Consider the following 18770-nt stretch of genomic DNA (forward strand, 5'->3'; position numbering starts at 1 on the left):
ATCATAGCTTTAAAACTCAAATTCATAATCAATACTCCATCCGTCCACGAAATGTATGACACTTTTGCCATTTTTGGCGTCCATTAAAAATATGACCCTCACATTTATCAGCAAAAGCTTATATGGATCAACATCACATGTGGAATTATCATCTTGCTCACTTTCTACACCCATGGTGAGGGGATCTTCATCACAATGAATGGAAGGGTGATCACTAATTTATTTGCAACAAAATAACGCAACTAACACAGTGTAATTGAAGTATAAACAACAAACGAGTATCGTATCCACGGAGACTGCTAAGCAAAATCACTCTAAGTAATCCTAATAAATCTCAAACAATATTCAGGCAAACACAGATATGATGGAAAATAAGACTAAAAAACAAAACAAATAAAAATAAGAAAACAAATCAAATAATAAAGACACTAACCCTAGAGAATGTACTATCGTTAATTAAACATATGTATTCAATCTATTGGTTCAATTACCAATTTTTATTCAGTCCTGATGAAAGACCACAGTCTTATTCATAATTTTCTCTAATGAACAACTATAAAAGTAGATTAATAAATTACCTATCACATTCAAGTCTCAAGAGAATAAATTAACTCCCAACAACACACAAAGAATAGTTTTCTACAACCAACCTATCACATTCAAGTATCAAGGTAAAACTATATCATGCATTCCTGAATCGGCTAGACAATTATCACATTCAAGTCACAAACTGAACAAATAGACATATAAACTATTTATCAGGTAATTAACATGAAATCAAGCACCACGAATCATGAATCACAAGCTGGAAGGCAAATTGATATCAATAAATCAAATACACATATTCAATCAACTACGTACAAACTCTACAATCATAAAAGAAACTAGCCATACATAATAAAATAAATAGATGACATAATAGAAAAGAAAGCAATTGAAATAAATAAAATCGATAAAACCCGAAAAGAATTCAGGATGAACAGTTGCAATCTTCAAGTTTGCAGAAAATAAATCTAATCTAATCTATGAAAGCTATAAAGGTCTAAGTCTAAAAACTGAAGAAAATATGAAAAAGGGTGAAGATAGGTGTCTCATATATAGGTTAAGAAAATAACCTATATATAGGCGCATGGGTTAAATACAGTGCAGAATTTCAAAATACTGATAAAAGCCCAAAAATTCGCAAAAACGTGGAGAAAACAGCGAGTTCGGTGACTCGGCCGACGACCGGCAGAGTTGCCGTTAATAGGCCAAATTTTCTTCTTGAGGCGTTGGTCGCCACATGATCGCCGCCATTCCGCTGCTGCGCGCGACTTTCTTATGTCAGTCATATCTTTCTCGTTCAAACTTCGATTTACAATCCGTTTGCACCCACAAACTCGTATTGAGATGTCTACAACTTTCATGTAGACCATGCTTCCAAATTCAGCCTCATATTTCTGTAAAATCCGTCAAAGTTCGAACAAGTATCATATTATTTCATATGATAAAGCAATATAAGTACAAAATAATTATCAAACACTCAACCTCGCTTTCATGGAAAATTGAGTGTTATCAAAGGGCCAGTCAGCTTGGCAATAAAAACAACCCATCCATTTTCAGACTCAACCTCGCTTTCATCAATATCTTCGTCACTTAAGGTGACATTGAGGGATTTATTTTTCTTCCCTTGCTTCTTCAGAGTGTTTGCACATTCGGCTTGCATTTGTCCAAAGTCTCCACACTCGAAGCACTGAATATTGGAAGGTGAAGAGAAGTTTCTGCCAAATTTGTCTTTCTCTTGAGAGGCTGAGTTGCCAAACCTACCCTGTTTGGATTGTCTTCTAAAGCTCCCATTATTCTTTCTGAAACGATCGATAGTTTTGTCAAATTTTTTTACGAAGAGGGCAAGAGATTCAACAAAATTTTAATAACTCTCTGGAACTCGTTTTGTGTCTCTTGACAAGGACTCAACCATGAAGACGATACTCTTCTTTTCTCAGCTTTGTGGGGACGCCTTTCCATCTCTCAAATGTATGAAGTGATCCAATCAGTTGATGGACAGACATGTTAGAGAGATTTTTGGCCACCTCAATTGTAGTGGTTTTCACATCATATTTTGTAGTTAGAGATCTCAAGACTTTTCGAACAAGTTTTGTAGTGAGAATCAGTAGTCCACTTGTTTTTTAATTTGACTTTCCCATCATTTTCTACTTGAGTGCTCCAACCGGTAGCAATGAATGTCCAAGCATTCTCATAAATTGATCTAATGGAAATTGAGGGCTTTCTGCTTAGCTCCTGAATGATTCGCATCTTCCAGTAAGCATAATTTGTTGCATCCAAGAGATGAGGACGATTAACAGAGATTCCTTCTTTTTGAGCGGCCATCAGGAAAGAGGGGTAGATCTTTAAAAATCTTGGGGTTAAACCTGAAAAGTAGGTAATCTCCTCTGATACCAATTGAAAAAGATCAAACCCACACTAGTAATATGTGAGTAACTGATGACAAGGACTTGAAGTGATATTGCTTATACAATTACGATTATGGAGAAAGCAATAATAAAAAGAGTAAACACACAACTTGATTATCCAATTCGGTGTAAACACAGCTACCTTTGATGGGCCACGTCCAAGGAAATTTTTTCACTACCTAAAGATAAGTTACAAAGGACTTGCACAAGAACCGACTACTATGCCCTAGCAACTCCCCATATATCTACCAATAGTGAAAGCTAGCAATGCCTAAAGTAGGAACCAAGACCTCTCACAAAAGAGAGTCTTTAGGTACCTCAGCTTTGCCACTAGAGGAAGGCCTCGTTGACAAAAGACAAGACAATTTTAAATGATAAACATTCATACGTAAAGATCCGCACCAAAGATTCTTACAGTTAACATCAACTCGTTATAAGGGGAGTTTCCAACAGTTGCAACTAAAAACAACGAAACAGTAGTCAGACTATATATCATTCAAAATGCGAAGATGACCTCCCAAGAATTATCTGTTAAATGACAAATAATGTCTGAAAACACACACACTTACAGACTCTAAGCTAATCGTGATATTTCATAATCAATTTCGACCAGTTCTCTGTAGGATAAAATAAAACAATTCGCACTTAATTTACACGAGCTTATTTATTATTTAAAGAGAGATCGACCACTACGAAATGAATATATATAATCAAACCATGTGACCCCATATTTCATTAATAACAATATACGTACGTACGTGTAGCACACTATGATGTACGTATATATCGAAAACATAAATGTACGTAACGGAGAAATGAATTGAATCTCAGAATTTGGTGAGAACTAAGACGATAGAAGTAGAGCTAATATCCTCCTTAGCCATTTCTTGGTCCACCAATCGCCCATAAAGTTGGAACAGCTTGTCCAAGATTCCATATCCGAAGTGGTGAGCAATCATTGGTTCTTGTATGGACCTCACTGCTTTTGCCACTGCATTTCCATAGCTAATATTTGAACTCCAATTTCTATCCATCTCAAACTTCTCAATCGCCTCAATCTTGAAACACCCTTCTCTCCTCACTTCATCTTCCAACTCTTCCTTTGATGGTGCATAAAAGTTCACTTCATAAGACTCCAATCGGCCCTCCTCAATATCACCCTAAGAGATCAAATGTTATCAATTAATTAATTAATTAATTATATCTAAGTGGTCGTACCTGGTCTACGAGGGTGGCTAGAGATTGGTAGAGAATTTCCCATAAGAAAGAAATGCCCCTATCCACATGAAAAGGGCCATCTCTTCCCAACAAAATTAGCACCATTTTGCCCCCATTGATGAGCTCTTGAGACCTCGATTTAAGGAACAATGAAAAGTCGTCTTGAAATTGTTTGTAATATGCCTCACACACTCCAACTGGGCTCCTTCCAGATATGTATATACTCTTTTTATTAATCGATGAATTTGGGTTTGGGCCATCATAAAGTGCCAAAGGAACCTGAATTAAACAATATATATTTAAGTATGATATTAATACGTATAAAATTAAGTAAGTTTAGGAAAATGAATTGAAGAGATGAGTGACTAACCCTGGAGAGCCAGTGCAGACCATAGGAGGAATACACCAAATGCAAGCAGTTGTCTGGGAAGACTCTGCCGTAGAAGGTGCCGGGAAAACCGGCCACATAAACCGGCGGGCAGCCCTCATCTTTCCCGGCGTTGAGCTCCCTGTACAGATCGGGCAACGCCTGAAATATCGTGTTGAAATCGTTCGTGGGCAGATCGTTCAGGTAGAAACGAAACTCCGGCGCCGCCTCCTTCATTTTCCGACACGCCTCTTCCACGGCGCCGATGAATTCTTTGACGTTGGAGAGCGTGTTCGGGCCTGATGAGCAGCCCATGTCAGCAATCCCCATGCTCTTTGGCCTCGTTTCCATGAACACTTTTTCTATGGCTTCTAGGGTTATGTGCTTCACCGTATCAGCTGCCCTTTTCTGTTCAATCAAAACAAACTTAGAAAGAGAGAGATCACAGAGCCAGCCAGAGACAGAGACTGAGATAGACCTGCAATGCAGAATTTTTGGGATAGCTGGTGTCGTCGAGCCCACCTTTCATGTGGAAAACTTTTTCAAGATCCATATATATATGGTGAAAAATCCAAAGGGTTTCGACAAGATGATCACTAGGAGAATTTCACAGGAAACCAAGTACGTAACAACAACACTTTGGGGATAAATTTTGGAGTTTCAAACTGAATATATATAATGGCAGCTGACGATGATGAATGATGATTATAGTGTAAGAAAGAATCGGATTAACTTTAAATGGCAATGATTATTTTGGAGATTTTGTACCTATTTAATTTGCTTTAATTATCAATCACTTGAATTCCCAAATATATATTTGTGTGTGTACTGGATCTAAAATTAGGAGATTATGTTTTGATATTGGGTTTCTTATACTGTAAATGAAATAGTAATAAAGAATATCGACCAAATGGCTAATAAAAATAATTGTATGCAATTCACACGTCATTCCCATGTGAACAGAACTTTCTTGATTCGATTAGAGTTGCGAAAGAACTAAATTGCTCGTCATTTCAGCCAAATCCTTCTACTTTTGGAAGGGATTTTTACCTTTGTTGGATTTGACATGCATAAAAGATTAGATGCCTCTGCTTATAATTGGTTGTTCACGTCTTTGTGAAGTTTTTGCATAATAAATTATTTAAATGTCAAACTATTATTCTCAACGAGTTGAGTGAGTTAGCAAGTATATATATGGGGCACAAGAGCATCTCCAATGCACGGCTCTAGCGACAGATCAAGCCGTGTACGTGCTGGCGCAATGGGGCACTTCAAAGCGGGGCCGGGGGGAGAGCCGGGTGCAAAGCCGTTTGAAGAAGGCGCGTGCTATGCACACAATATTTCAAAAAAACAAAAAAAAAAAAAAGGAGAGAGAGCGTTGGCGATGGAGAGTAGATGGAATGAGAAGAAGAAGAAGCGCCGCTGAGAAGAAGGCGATTGTATTTTTCATTTTTTTTAATTTAAAATCTCACTTGTATTTGGAACTAGTACGCCCGTCCGGGCGATGCACAGCGAGCATTGAAATTAAACGATATATTTATTATTTAATTTAGTTGATGATTTTTTCACCAAATTAAAAATATTGTCATGATCTTTAATTTAAGATGTAAATAGAATATTTTTCTGTAAAACAAATTATCTGATTTTAAGAAAATCATAAATATTTTTTATTATTTTTTATTTTTACTTTTTAACTTGTAATGTCAATTTTCATTATCAAACAATTTAAATTTATTTAATAACCATGATTATCATTATACTTTATACAAAGTTGAAAATTTACATTTCAAATTTAAAATTTTATTGAGTAATTGATGTGGATTATTTTATTTTATTTTATTATTAAAACATATTTTTCATTTGTTTGTATTTTAATTTTTTATTTAAATATGTCATTTAATTTTGATGTTCGTCGTGCATCACATTAATGGACGCTCTAATTTTTTTCTCTTCGTTAACATTTTACAACTTTTTATTTATATTTGAATATGAATATATTAATTTATTTATTATGACGCTTAGTACTCTCTATAATAATAATAATAATTCACAATTTAATTAGAGCTCCTTTTAGAGTGAATGTATTGAAGCGTGAAAGGCTCTCCTTTTAAGGTGAGGATCATCTCCTTAAAACTTAATTTTAGAGTCTTGCATTAGAAATGCTCTAAAAGACCACGTTGTAAATGGGCTGATAATATTCTAAACAAGCTACGATTTAATCATATATTTATTTGGATTTGTAGTGAGAAAAACTATCAGCTCAACGAGTCGAATCGTATATCGAAATCGAAGCATCTTAATTAAAGTACATGACACTTGCAGTCGCACCTTGGAATTTAACAATAAAGGATACTAGTCTAATGTTCAAATGTCCCCCCATTAGTCCACAGAATACTTCTACTAGCCCAAAACAAAGCCCAATTCTGATTTGTACACCCCAAGTCCCCATATGACATACTCCCACCGTCCCGATCCAATAGTCTCATTTCATTTGAGTACGGAAATTAAAAAATTTGTTTTTTGAGTGTAAAAGTAAGTAAAGGTGTGTGGAACCATATTGTTTGTAGTGTAAAATTATTACCAAAAATAAAAATGAGACTATTGGAGTGGGACGTCCCGAAAAGAAAAATGAGACTATTGAAATGGGACGGAGGGAGTACATAATATATCATGATTATTATTATAGGTTAATTCTATTCATAGTCCTCGTTTTACTCACTATAACCATCATATAAAATAATATATTTTAAAAAATAGCTTTAATTTATAATTTTACCCTATAATGTATAGGCCTCACTTAAATGTTATTCTTTTTATACCTAAATTAAATTATTACTTTTATACAGCCCCCATCTGCACTCTAACATAATTCACAATAACATTGAGGCATTTTCTCGATTTTTATGGGGAACATATACTTATGAGGCTTTGAGTCATTATACTGAAGAAAATGTACAATTTCTAGGGAGTGTTACATGTTTGGCCTTTCGAAGTCTTTGTGAAATTGGGAAATACAATTGTGAGGTATGTCGATGCGTATGCGCATCCCAAGTATTTATTAACTTGCTTTATTTTAATAGATATATATTCATATTTTTAATAACACCTATTAATTTTTTATAGATCCCACATTAGTTGGAGATGATACCTGAGGCTGAGGAGTTTGAGGTTGTTATATTCTACTGTACTAGTCAACTTATAAACTCTAGACTTTAGTTAGTTAATTTACACAACTCTACCGCTTACCACACTCAAAATCCCATCTCATGATCACTGTGCTCAACCACCACCCCACGCACTTCACAGATTTCTTTTCAGGTTGCAACAATGGCTGATAACAAGAAGAAACACACTATACAAATATTCTGCATTGGGACTGCTGACACGAAGCTTCAAGAGATTCGATTCCTCGCGCACTCCATTCGACACAATCTCCACCTTTTTTCCGCTAATTCTTCCTCAAAGGTTGTAAATTCTAATCTTCCAGTCCTCTTTCTTTTTCAGTTTTTTCTACTTTTCCAAAAATTCGTGGTTACAGAGTACTGTTCATATCGCAAAATGTTTTCCTTATGTAGGGAAAGCGAATTAGATTGTTCTTGTTGGTAAATTGGGTCTTTGTCTTATTGATTTACGAAATGTATTGGGAAATTTGTTATGATTGTTCACGCTGCAGTTTTTGAACTTGATTGTTGTCATTGTGAGGTGCAGTTTTATTTCAATCAATCTGTAATTGTTTTGTTCAGTTTGTTTATGATGGATGCTGATATATGGGTGGATGTGGATTTTTTCAACATATGATTTTGTGGGTGTACAGCTGGTGGTGACAGTGGTCGATGTGTCCGCTAGTCAGGAAGGTATCGAGAGTTGTGAGGATTTCGATTTTGTGTCAAAAAAAGACCTACTCTCATGCTTTACTGAAGCAGAGGGGCATGGTAATCAGCTTCCTGATGATAGAGGCAAAGCTATTGCGGTCATGAATGAAGCTCTTCAGTCTTTCCTCAGTAAGGCTCATGTGAATCGAGTTCTTGCTGGAGTGATCGGGCTTGGAGGAAGTGGAGGGACGTCGTTAATGTCTTCTGCCTTCAGGTCACTTCCTCTTGGAATCCCAAAGCTGATTGTATCAACTGTGGCTAGCGGTCAGACTGAACCTTATGTGGGAACATCAGACTTGGTGTTGTTTCCATCTGTGGTTGATATTTGTGGCATTAATAGTGTGAGTAGAGTTGTATTGTATAATGCTGCCGCTGCATTTGCTGGAATGGTGATTGGACATCTAGATTCAAAAGCATCTGCTGCTACTTCTACTCAGAAGGGTACGGTTGGTTTAACTATGTTTGGGGTTACAACTCCATGTGTCAATGCTGTCAAAGATAGGTTGGCGCAAGAAGGGTATGAGACCTTAGTCTTTCATGCTACTGGAGTTGGAGGCAGAGCTATGGAGGATCTTGTTAGAGGAGGATTTATACAGGTATTTTGACCTCATTCAGTGTTTTCAGTTTTGCATCTAAAAAAAGTTTTAAGTTACTTGCATCCATAGTTAATGCAAGCTTTAGACTTCGTATCCGGTTCTGTTTCAAAATCGAAATGCCAAGGCTCTTGTATCTAAAATACATATTTCTATATAAAGTCTCACCATAACTGAACGTATTGTAACTATTAAAGAAGGAGCATGTAGAATGGCTATGAGATGAAATTGATTGAGACATGGTTTTCTCTTACTTTCTAGGATGCATAGACAGAATACCAATAGTGAAAGGATATATTACTGTTCTTTTTCTTTGTATGTGGATTGAAAAAGTTATTCATTTTATAACTTTAAACAAGTTCAACGGTAGCTGTCATGACCACATAATCATATGAGCTTTCACTCTGATTGATTGGTTATCTAACTTTTTATTTCTCTGTTATTTGCTTCTTCCTGTGACATAGGGTGTTTTGGATATTACAACAACCGAGGTGGCTGATTACATAGTTGGAGGAGTCATGGCATGTGATGCCTCTCGCTTTGATGCCATTATAGAGAAGAAAATACCTTTGGTTCTCAGTGCTGGAGCATTGGATATGGTGAATTTTGGATCCAAAGACACCATACCTTCTAAGTTTCAGCAAAGAAAGATTTATGGACACACTGAACAGGTGATAGTTTTTTCTCACCCTGTTTCTCTTCTTTTCTTATTAACCTCTTACATTTCACAAACTTAAATTAAAAGTAAAATCCTCTGACACTTGGTTTCAAAAGCCCCACAATATGATATTTTCTGTACCATGGACGTGGTGAAAATAATACAATACTTTCTTAATCACTTTGAAGACATAGTACTTCCTCAGTTGCCATCAATGTATGTCTTACAAAAGCAGAACTGTTAAGTCAAGGAAGTTGTAGAACAATGAACAATGTTGAGTAACAATCATCTATTTGAATATTGAGGGCCCAGATTTCTGTAAACTATATACTGTTCATGACTTAATCTGTTTACCTTTTTCTCAGGTTACACTGATGCGAACAACAGTGGACGAAAATAAGAAATTTGCTGCATTTATCGCAGAAAAATTGAATAAGTCGTCATCTAAAGTTTGCATTTGCCTGCCAAAGATGGGTGTATCAGCATTGGATGCATCAGGCAAGCCCTTTTATGATCCTAAGGCTACTGGAACACTTATAGAGGAAATGCAGAGGCTAATTCAAACAAATGAATGTCGTCAGGTTCTATAACTGCTTAATATGAAATGTCTTTATATGACAGTCAACATTTTTTGTTTTCTGCAATCTTTCAGTATATGTAACGTTAACTTCTGTTTGTTAACAGATTAAGGTTTTGCCACAACATATTAATGACCCCGAGTTTGCAAATGCTCTAGTGGACTCATTCTTGGAGATCTGTACAAATTATAAGGATATTACTAGTCATCCTATTCATGAGTCTATCCAAGGAACTCAAAGCAAAACTTCTGCAAGCGAGATAAGTTCCCAGAATATCGCGCCCGTTTCATATAGCTTGAGCAACTTCCCTGATGCAAAACCAGGTTCTTTCTCTCCTTCCCTTCTCTTGATTGAATTAGTAAAGAATATTGTTTTTATAAATCCCTTTTGCATTTGCATTTCGTCCTTCTTCTTTTTGATTGAAATGTAAAATTTTGGTTTATTGGATCAGAAACACTGGAACAAACACAAAAGATACTCCAAAAATTGAAATATCAAATACAAGAGGGCAAACCCATCATTGGTGCCGGTGCTGGGACAGGCATATCAGCCAAGTTTGAGGAAGTTGGTGGAGTCGATCTGATTGTCGTGTACAACTCTGGACGTTTTAGGATGGCAGGAAGAGGGTCGTTGGCAGGTCTATTGCCATTTGCTGACGCAAATGCAGTTGTGCTTGACATGGCCAATGAGGTGTTGCCTGTAAGTTTTTCATTTTGTTATTAAGAGTTCCTACATGATAAATGGTATGGTTCTTCCCTGAAAAGTGAAAACAATTATTACAGAATTTTCTACTGAAATAATAGTATCTGGAAAAATGTTCCAAATCTTTTTAGTTGCAGTCGTGAAAGGTAAAGCAGTGTTTGTCTTCCATGCATATAATTAGTGTAATGTTAAGATATCACCTGGCAAATTTATGGCTTTTATTGTCACTGTGGGTACAAGGAAAAGCGACCTGATTTCATTCATCTTTCATCGTTAAACAAGTTTAGGTTGTCAAAGAAGTTCCAGTTCTTGCTGGAGTGTGTGCAACCGACCCATTTCGAAGAATGGATTTCTTCCTGAAGCAGTTGGAGTCTATTGGATTCGCAGGGGTGCAGAATTTTCCAACTGTTGGTCTATTTGATGGTAATTTTAGACAAAATCTAGAAGAAACTGGGATGGGATATAGGTAACATAGTAGAGTCAATAATTATATTCCTTCTTACTCATAATTCCAGCACATTTTCATCCAAACAACGCTGCTGAATTATCTCCATCGTCTCATATTTCTCAGTCTGGAGGTTGAGATGATTTCAAAAGCTCATAAAATGGGCTTCTTAACAACCCCATATGCTTTTAACCAAGAAGAAGCAACAGCAATGGCAAAAGCTGGTGCAGACATCATTGTGGCACATATGGGGCTTACAACGTCTGGTTCTATTGGTGCTAAAACGGCTCTCTCACTTGACCAAAGTGTAACTCTTGTACAAGCTATTGCAGATGCTGCTCACAGGATCAATCCCGAAGCTATTGTTCTTTGCCATGGAGGTATAAGTTTTAAATTTTTGCAAAAAGTGGTAAAACTTTCAGCAGCTTAAGAAGCATTGGTACTGATATTGAAAGAGATTTGTGTATGCAAACATTATAGGCTAAAACTATGTTCTTTTGGGTAAGATACATCAGATATTCCTCATTTCTGCAAATCTTTGGTTACAAAGTACACTTGTCTAATGTGAACTGTTCATTATTGCTATATATACTAGTATATTGCAAAAATAAGTTCTCGTTCGGATTCAAGTTAAAGAAGATTCATGTTTTGGAGTTCTTGATTATTTGATGCTCTGCTCGAAAGTTGACTCGATTTTATTATGCAATTCTAGGCCCTATATCTGAACCCGGTGAAGCAGAATATGTGTTGAAAAGAACTGAAGGTGTTCATGGATTTTACGGCGCATCCAGCTTGGAGAGGCTGCCAGTTGAACAAGCAATAACAGCTACGGTAAAGCAATACAAATCGATCTCTATCTCTTAAATTATCAGCTCCTGTATTGCTTGTTCTCGTTCCTTCCGGTTTATCTGCAATGGGACTGGTGTCGCATTTCGTGTTTTTTCACTGTCACTTGACTTGATGCACATCATTTTATGATATAGGATATATTCGCACAAGATATGTATTGGTAAAGTGAAATATGAGATTTAAAATGTAATAGAGAAATCAAACTAACCCTGTACAATTTATGTGAATGTGTTTGAGTGATATTTGGCCATTCAAAGTATATATGCTTAGGAAATGACTGTAGATGAAATGGCCTGAGTTGCTATACCAACGCTTATCACTAAGAACCTCTTCAACAACAACAACACACACACACACACACACACACACACACACACAAAACACAATCAATTGCTCTAATTGAGTATTTTGTTGGATGGTTTTGTATAACATGTGTCGCCGTGTTTGGGAAGTATGTATGGACATGGACTTGGACTTGGACTTGGTAATGCAAAATAAAGGTATAAACTCAGGGTCGAATAAGTATTCTGCATATTGTTCGACCTCCAATTTGATATAGAATTTAGATATTGAAATCAATTATCTTAGACTATAGTTGAGAAATTCATAGTCTAACCTTGTCGGCTTAGGGGCCGTTTGATTTGCAGTTTAGGATTGATTAGGATTAAAATTATCTTGAGAAATTAGTGTGGATTAGTGTGGATTTATATTATTTCATGGGTGTTTGATATCATGGCTACCTAATCCTATATTATGTTTGATATCCATAGGATTATGTTGGATTATATTATCTAATACCAAAACTATCCTCACATAATTTTAAAAATATCATGTGTGTCCACCATTACTTGGGCATTTGCATCGATATGCGTGAGGAAGGGTAGCAGAATTTTTATCCAACTTCTCAGTATTAAATTTATCCGAGGGGGGTGGGCGGATTATTAGTATGGGTTAATCCCACAAAATAGCATGGAGAAGTAGGATTAAGTAGGAGTTGACCATATTAACTGCACATGATATCAAACATCACACTAATTTGTATTAATTTAATTTATCCTACCTATAAACCCATATCAAACATGCCCTTAAAGTCTTCTTTCCTTGGATGTCACGTCAAAATAGATTAACTCAATTAACCATCATTATCTACGTAATTATTTATGAAAGTGGTCAATGACCAGACAAACAATAAATAAATTTAGATTAATTAACAAACTATAATTACACAAAATTGAATTCTCGCCCTCTCTTCCGAAATTAATTGATTAAATTTGATTATTTTTTTTGATAAATTAACAGTATTAAATAAAGAATTTAAAATGTCGCGTCACATGTGACTTTCCGAAATTAATTGATTAAATTTGATTTTTTTTATAAATTAATAGTATTAAATAAAGAATTTAAAATATCACGTCACAGGAGATTCGAACCCAAGACCTTTGACCTTAGATATTAATTCCTTACCGCTTGGCTAACACACGCACACAATTTGAATGTTTTTTGAGATTTGAATTTTTTATTCTAATTTTAAAAATTTAGGTAGTTATATTTAACGAGTATTATTATACTGTGACTAGTTGTAATATTGATTTAGTAGCCCCAATACAAAACTTCCAAGAAACTTCTAAGAAACTGACGATCACATGTAAAGTGAAAGTTCAATATCCAAAAAGTCTTAACTTTGACCAACTTTAGCTCTCCATCTCCACTGACCCCTTCCACCGGCTTAAACGAAAAATTCATAGATGTATACTACATTTAAAAGGGAGTTCTAAATTTGAAATTAATTTGAATGACAATTTTATAAATTATGAAGAAATTATAATAATAATTTATAAAAAATATATTTGTTAACCGTTCATTGTTAGTGGCCACAACCATAAACTTTCTTACACGATTACACATTTACACTATTCATATAATTTTAAGTTCCTTACACACACCCTTCATATAATTTTATATAAGTATAACTTAAAATTTTTAAAATATAATTTTTTTTTCGTGCATCGCATGAATGACAAATCTAGTATTCTTGTAATAATTAGTATATACTTAATAAATTACTGTATAACTCGTCTAATAATTACTTTAACAGTCTTTATAGTTATAATAGTAATAAAAAAAATCTTTAATCGAAAACGATACATTCAAATTTAATATATAAATTACATTTTAAATTTATAAATATAATTTTTCATAGTAATTGACTATAATCATTTTGTCTAATTTAGATTTGAGGTTAAGATTGGAAATATTGTTCAAACATAAAAATTGTGATATATATTTAAAGAAAATTATAATATTAAATCATACTTATTTGAACAGTTATCTTGTTTTTCTTTCACTAAGTCCTAAAATTCCATAAATCAACTAATTACATGTATATAATGTGTTAAAAACTATATTGTGTAAAATAAGAGATGTGAGAAAAATATTTTATTTTGAAATTTCTAATTTGTATAACTTTCCTATTTTAAATGTATTATTAAATTAAAGTTCTTGTCATGATCTTTAATTTGATATATATACTAATGCACGCGTTTTTAAGAAAAAAGAAATATAAAAATGAGAGAAAAAAAATAAAGAAAATATTACCAATTATGAAAATTTTCTATAGGACCATGAATGCGTTCAATTTTGGCAAATATACCATTAATGAATATTCTTGTATATCTCTTTCTTATGTTTAATAAATCTATAATTTTGACAAATATGAGTATTTATTTTTATCATAAATTAATAGACTATTAATATGTTATCGATTCAAAGATTATCTATATATTTTATAATATATAGTAAAATAAATCATGACTTTTCAGAAACAGCAACTGTGATTATTTAGCCCATTTGAAAATTTTTATTTTTGAAAATTAATTTTACTGTTATTTCTATTTTTTGCAGTACAACTATGAATTTTATAGAAATAAACATTTTAAAACTTATATTATTATGTCATATTTTTTCTATATTAATTATACATACATATATTTATTTTTATGTTTTTGAATGGCATATATATTTAATTTAACTATAACTATTATGGTGTATAAGCAATAAACATAAGTAACCAGTATAGAAAATTATAAAGATACTATTGAAATCAAAATCGTAACCGTGTCACGAATTTTGACGCATGATTCAGTGAGTTGAAAATCAGCTTCTGGAGTGGTCGTCGCCAAGTCTATTTAACTGAAAACAATTTTAAGAATCCATCTCCATTCAAAACTCAAAGGGGAGTTTGGTTTATGAGCGAAAATGTCGGATTCACAGTCGCAGTCGAACCTGACGACGGCGAAGAACATGCTCTCCGCCGTGGGGTCGGTGGCGGCCACCATAATGGTGGTGCGCGGCGTGGCCCAAGAGTTCCTCCCCGCGGAATTCTATGACTACATCTTCTCCGGCGTCCGCGGCTTCTTGAGCCGCTTCTCGAACCAGCTGACTATGGTGATCGAGGAGTTCGAGGGGCTCGACGCCAACGAAATCTACGCCGCCGCGGATGCGTATCTGGGCCCCAAAGTGAGCCCTAATACCCGGCGGCTGAAGATCAGCAAGCCGGAAAAGGAGAAACACTTGAACATGAGCATGGAGCGCGACGAGGAGGTGGTGGACTTGTACAAGGGCCACAAATTCAAATGGGTGTGGGTTTGCCGACGAATCGAATCCCACGGTTTCTACAACCCCAGAGACATGAACTCCACGCTAAGATCGGAGGTCAGATCCTTCGAGCTCACCTTCCACAAGAGAAACAGAGAAATGGTGATCCACTCCTACCTTCCCCACATCGCAAACGAGGCCAAGATGAGGAAACAAGAAAACAAAACCATCAAGATCTTCACGGTGGATTACGAGAATATGTACAACATCAACGATATGTGGAAGCCCGTGACGCTGGATCACCCTGCTACATTCGCCACTCTGGCCATGGATGCCCATCAGAAAGATGTGATTTTGAAGGATGTGGACAGATTTCTGCAGCGGAGGGACTATTATCGCAAGGTCGGCAAGGCCTGGAAGAGAGGCTATCTGCTCTATGGCCCGCCGGGGACTGGCAAATCCAGCTTCATTGCCGCCATGGCCAATTATTTGAACTTTGATGTCTACGATTTGGAGCTCACGGAGCTGCGCCAGAACTCTGATCTGCGGAAGCTGCTGCTCGCCACCGCCAATAAGTCCATTTTGGTGGTCGAGGATATCGATTGCACCATTGATTTGCAGGACAAGCTTGCCACCAGGGATCAAACTTCTTTTCCCGGATTCAATAACCAGGAACAAAATAAGGTAACAATTGTCCTAGTTTGTTTTGGCACGGGAATTTAGGTCACTGTGATTAAAGAGTAAAAAAATAAAAAGTGGTTGTTATGGGATGGAGGGACTATTTAATTTCATTATTAGTTTATGTCATTTCTTGGAATGCTGTTATCTTTCTGGAATTTTTATCACATAAACACTCTAATAAGGATTAGAATGTAAGAAAGAAAATGATAAACGTATATTTGGACTATATTTGTATGAAAGCGTCATCATCCATTGATCAACTTCTCTAGTGGAGGAAAGAATTTTGACAAAACCAAAAGAGCAAATTAAGATTTGGAAATTCGTAGATTGAGACTTGTTACAAAAGGCCATTAATTCGTTTATTCTTTCCAATCTTTTAGTGCTGAGAAAACTTTTGGTTTTTTTTAAGCATGGACTAATGAAACACATGTAGAAATCAAGAATCTGATGTTGGCATTTTCCATCACCTGCATCAGATTCCAAACCTTAACCTTCTCACTATTCGCATGCATTCTTTAAACGACAAACCTTAATATCTGTATATGTGTTTGTATGAATATAGGTGACACTTTCTGGTCTGCTCAATTTCGTGGATGGCTTATGGTCAAGCTGTGGCGACGAGAGGATCATAATCTTCACGACAAACCACATAGAAAAGCTCGATCCAGCACTGCTCCGACCAGGCCGAATGGACGTGCACATCAACATGTCATACTGCACCCCTTGTGGATTCAGACTGCTGGCTTCTAACTATCTGGAGATTAAGGAGCATCCCATGTTTGAAGAGATCGAAGACTTACTCCAAAATGCGAAAGCAACGCCAGCTGAAGTGGCGGAGCAGCTGCTCAAGGAGGATGAACCTCATGATTCTCTGCAAGGCTTGATCGATTTCCTGCACAAGAAGATGAGAGAGAACGAGGAGGGCGAGGCAGAAAAGGCAAAAGCCGCAGCAGAGAAGCAAGAGGAGGAGAAGAAGGAAGAATGAAAACATCTTTACTAATATAGTATCACAAAATTAATTCACATGTATAAGAGTTGCAGACAATATGGAAAATATCAAACATGAGAATAGAATCTCATATATTACTCTGTAACTCAAACAAATACTTGTATTAACACACAGAAATGTTAGAATGCATTGTTTTGTCTCTCGGATTCTGACTATGGCTTTGAGCTGGGAGGGGATGAATACTCCTTATTTGCATGCCAGCTATGTCATGAGCCACTCTCAAATCTTGCAAAATTTGAACATAATTTGTGAGTAATCATAATCATGCCATTCTCCATCTGCTCAATAGTAAACGCCATTTCCTTTCTGCTACATCAATACAAATATTAATAGAGCCAAGGGTTCCTAATGGTCTTTTCTATCACCTTACATTCTATGCTATGTGTAATTCTCTTTCCATGAATTGAAAATTTGCATTTTCTCTATAATAAAAAATAAAGCTAAGTTACCCTCAAATTGATATCTATTAAGTGGTCGTGTGTGGTTCGAGTAGAGGAAAGGAAAGAGAATGGAATCAAATAAAGAGATGGAATGATAACAATAAGCATTACTTTTATTGAGTGCTTGATTTAACAATAAAAATGAATCATTAGTAAGGGATTCCCTTCTATTTTGAGGGGTAATAAATTGGGTGATTGGATTACCCCTAAGTAAGGGTAATGATTATCTTATTATCCAAATCAAACAATGAGTAATGAATTCAATTAATTGATTTCATTTCCAACCTCCAAAAACACCCAACCAAATATGGGCTAAAAGTATAGAGGCTCGTTAACAAATGAGCTTATCATTGATTCATCATCTTTAATTTCAGAGTTGATATCTTAATCAAACCACCTTTCCGTTTCCGTTACGGCTATAGGCAGTGGCGGATCAGGGGGGCTAGGGGGCTGAAGCCCACTCCCAAATTTGAGTTTTTTTTTTTAAATTGTATTATTCATGGTAAATATTAAATTACTCATTCTCATAACATCATATCAACAAAAATTTATGTTTGGGGCATGAAATTACAACCATGTACAATTTCGTGTTCTAGATTAAGAGCATCTGCAATGGGCTTATTTGATAGTGGGGGACCACATTGAATAAGTTGTGCTGCATTGGGGTTACTTGATAACCTACTTGATTTTTTTAGTTTTGATTTTTATGCTTTTCATTTAAATTAATTTTACTCAAATTTAAATAACACATTTTTCTAATAATTAAAAACTCCATTAAATTAAAAATCCTACAAATTACATAAAAATAAAAACCATCTAAAAACATCATTAAAATTACATAAATTCGAAATTTTCATTTTTTTTTTAAATTCAAGCGCGTGCAAAGCACGCGCCAATTCTCTCCCTCGCTCGTGTATACTCGAAGACTCGAGCAGGCCTCGAGTAAGCCCTCCCTGCCAATGTTTTAAAAAACGAAAAAAAACGCCGCTTAAACGCCGTTTCAAAGCGGTTCGGCAGAATCCCGTTCCTCAAGCGCCGTTTATCCCCCTCCCCCCTGAACGTGCGCCTCCATCTCGCCGAGGCGGTCCGAGGCGGTGAGGCGGCTCCTCACACCGCGAGGCGTGCGCCTCTACACTTTGTCAAATTTATGAGTTTTCTTACCTAATTGAGTATGTATGGGCTGCGAAAATTCATGGGCTTCATGAAATTTAGCCCTAAATTGAATGGGCTTTTACAATTTAGGAGTAATTAGTATTTTAATTAGAGAAAAAAGTTATAAAAATAAAAAAAAAACCTAGGATTCTCTACGCTCAC

General features: G+C 35.6%; 3 protein-coding genes across 4 annotated transcripts; 2 read left to right on the plus strand and 1 right to left on the minus strand.

The window, feature by feature from the left end:
• Window positions 1-2960: 2960 nt before the first annotated feature.
• On the minus strand, window positions 2961-4878 carry LOC131004155 (probable methyltransferase TCM_000336). Of its 2 annotated transcripts, none has more exons than XM_057930776.1 (4): window positions 4514-4878; window positions 4039-4443; window positions 3669-3947; window positions 2961-3610 (listed from the first exon to the last, which is right to left on the minus strand). In XM_057930776.1, the coding sequence occupies exons 1-4, from the start codon at window positions 4586-4588 to the stop codon at window positions 3278-3280; spliced, it is 1092 nt and encodes a 363-aa protein (XP_057786759.1). In that variant the 5' UTR covers window positions 4589-4878; the 3' UTR covers window positions 2961-3277. The 2 variants fall into 2 exon arrangements, with proteins under 2 accessions (XP_057786759.1, XP_057786760.1); XM_057930777.1 differs by having other exon boundaries at window positions 4558-4877.
• Window positions 4879-7196: 2318 nt separating this feature from the next.
• On the plus strand, window positions 7197-11991 carry LOC131004156 (toMV susceptible protein tm-1(GCR26)). Its single transcript, XM_057930778.1, has 9 exons — window positions 7197-7500; window positions 7850-8503; window positions 8965-9171; window positions 9524-9739; window positions 9843-10059; window positions 10188-10435; window positions 10726-10904; window positions 11010-11263; window positions 11596-11991. The coding sequence occupies exons 1-9, from the start codon at window positions 7363-7365 to the stop codon at window positions 11745-11747; spliced, it is 2265 nt and encodes a 754-aa protein (XP_057786761.1). The 5' UTR covers window positions 7197-7362; the 3' UTR covers window positions 11748-11991.
• Window positions 11992-14538: 2547 nt separating this feature from the next.
• Window positions 14539-17155, plus strand: LOC131004157 (AAA-ATPase At3g50940-like). The gene is made up of 2 exons (XM_057930780.1): window positions 14539-16010; window positions 16570-17155. Exons 1-2 carry the CDS (start codon window positions 14988-14990, stop codon window positions 16990-16992), a joined length of 1446 nt encoding a protein of 481 aa, XP_057786763.1. The 5' UTR covers window positions 14539-14987; the 3' UTR covers window positions 16993-17155.
• The last annotated feature ends 1615 nt before the right edge of the window (window positions 17156-18770 follow it).

Source organism: Salvia miltiorrhiza, unplaced genomic scaffold (assembly GCF_028751815.1).
Source record: "Salvia miltiorrhiza cultivar Shanhuang (shh) unplaced genomic scaffold, IMPLAD_Smil_shh original_scaffold_327, whole genome shotgun sequence".
Classification (NCBI taxonomy): domain Eukaryota; kingdom Viridiplantae; phylum Streptophyta; class Magnoliopsida; order Lamiales; family Lamiaceae; genus Salvia; species Salvia miltiorrhiza.

Coding starts and splice junctions, on each gene's coding strand:
- LOC131004156 (XM_057930778.1), top strand. CDS start 7,363: ATGGCTGATAACAAGAAGAAACACACTATACAAATATTCTGCATTGGG. Junction 10,060..10,187: donor CTTCCCTGATGCAAAACCAG/GTTCTTTCTCTC, acceptor TTATTGGATCAG/AAACACTGGAACAAACACAA. Junction 10,436..10,725: donor TGGCCAATGAGGTGTTGCCT/GTAAGTTTTTCA, acceptor AAACAAGTTTAG/GTTGTCAAAGAAGTTCCAGT.
- LOC131004157 (XM_057930780.1), top strand. CDS start 14,988: ATGTCGGATTCACAGTCGCAGTCGAACCTGACGACGGCGAAGAACATG. Junction 16,011..16,569: donor ATAACCAGGAACAAAATAAG/GTAACAATTGTC, acceptor GTATGAATATAG/GTGACACTTTCTGGTCTGCT.
- LOC131004155 (XM_057930776.1), bottom strand. CDS start 4,588: ATGGATCTTGAAAAAGTTTTCCACATGAAAGGTGGGCTCGACGACACC. Junction 4,444..4,513: donor CCAAAAATTCTGCATTGCAG/GTCTATCTCAGT, acceptor TTGATTGAACAG/AAAAGGGCAGCTGATACGGT. Junction 3,611..3,668: donor TAGCCACCCTCGTAGACCAG/GTACGACCACTT, acceptor TTGATCTCTTAG/GGTGATATTGAGGAGGGCCG.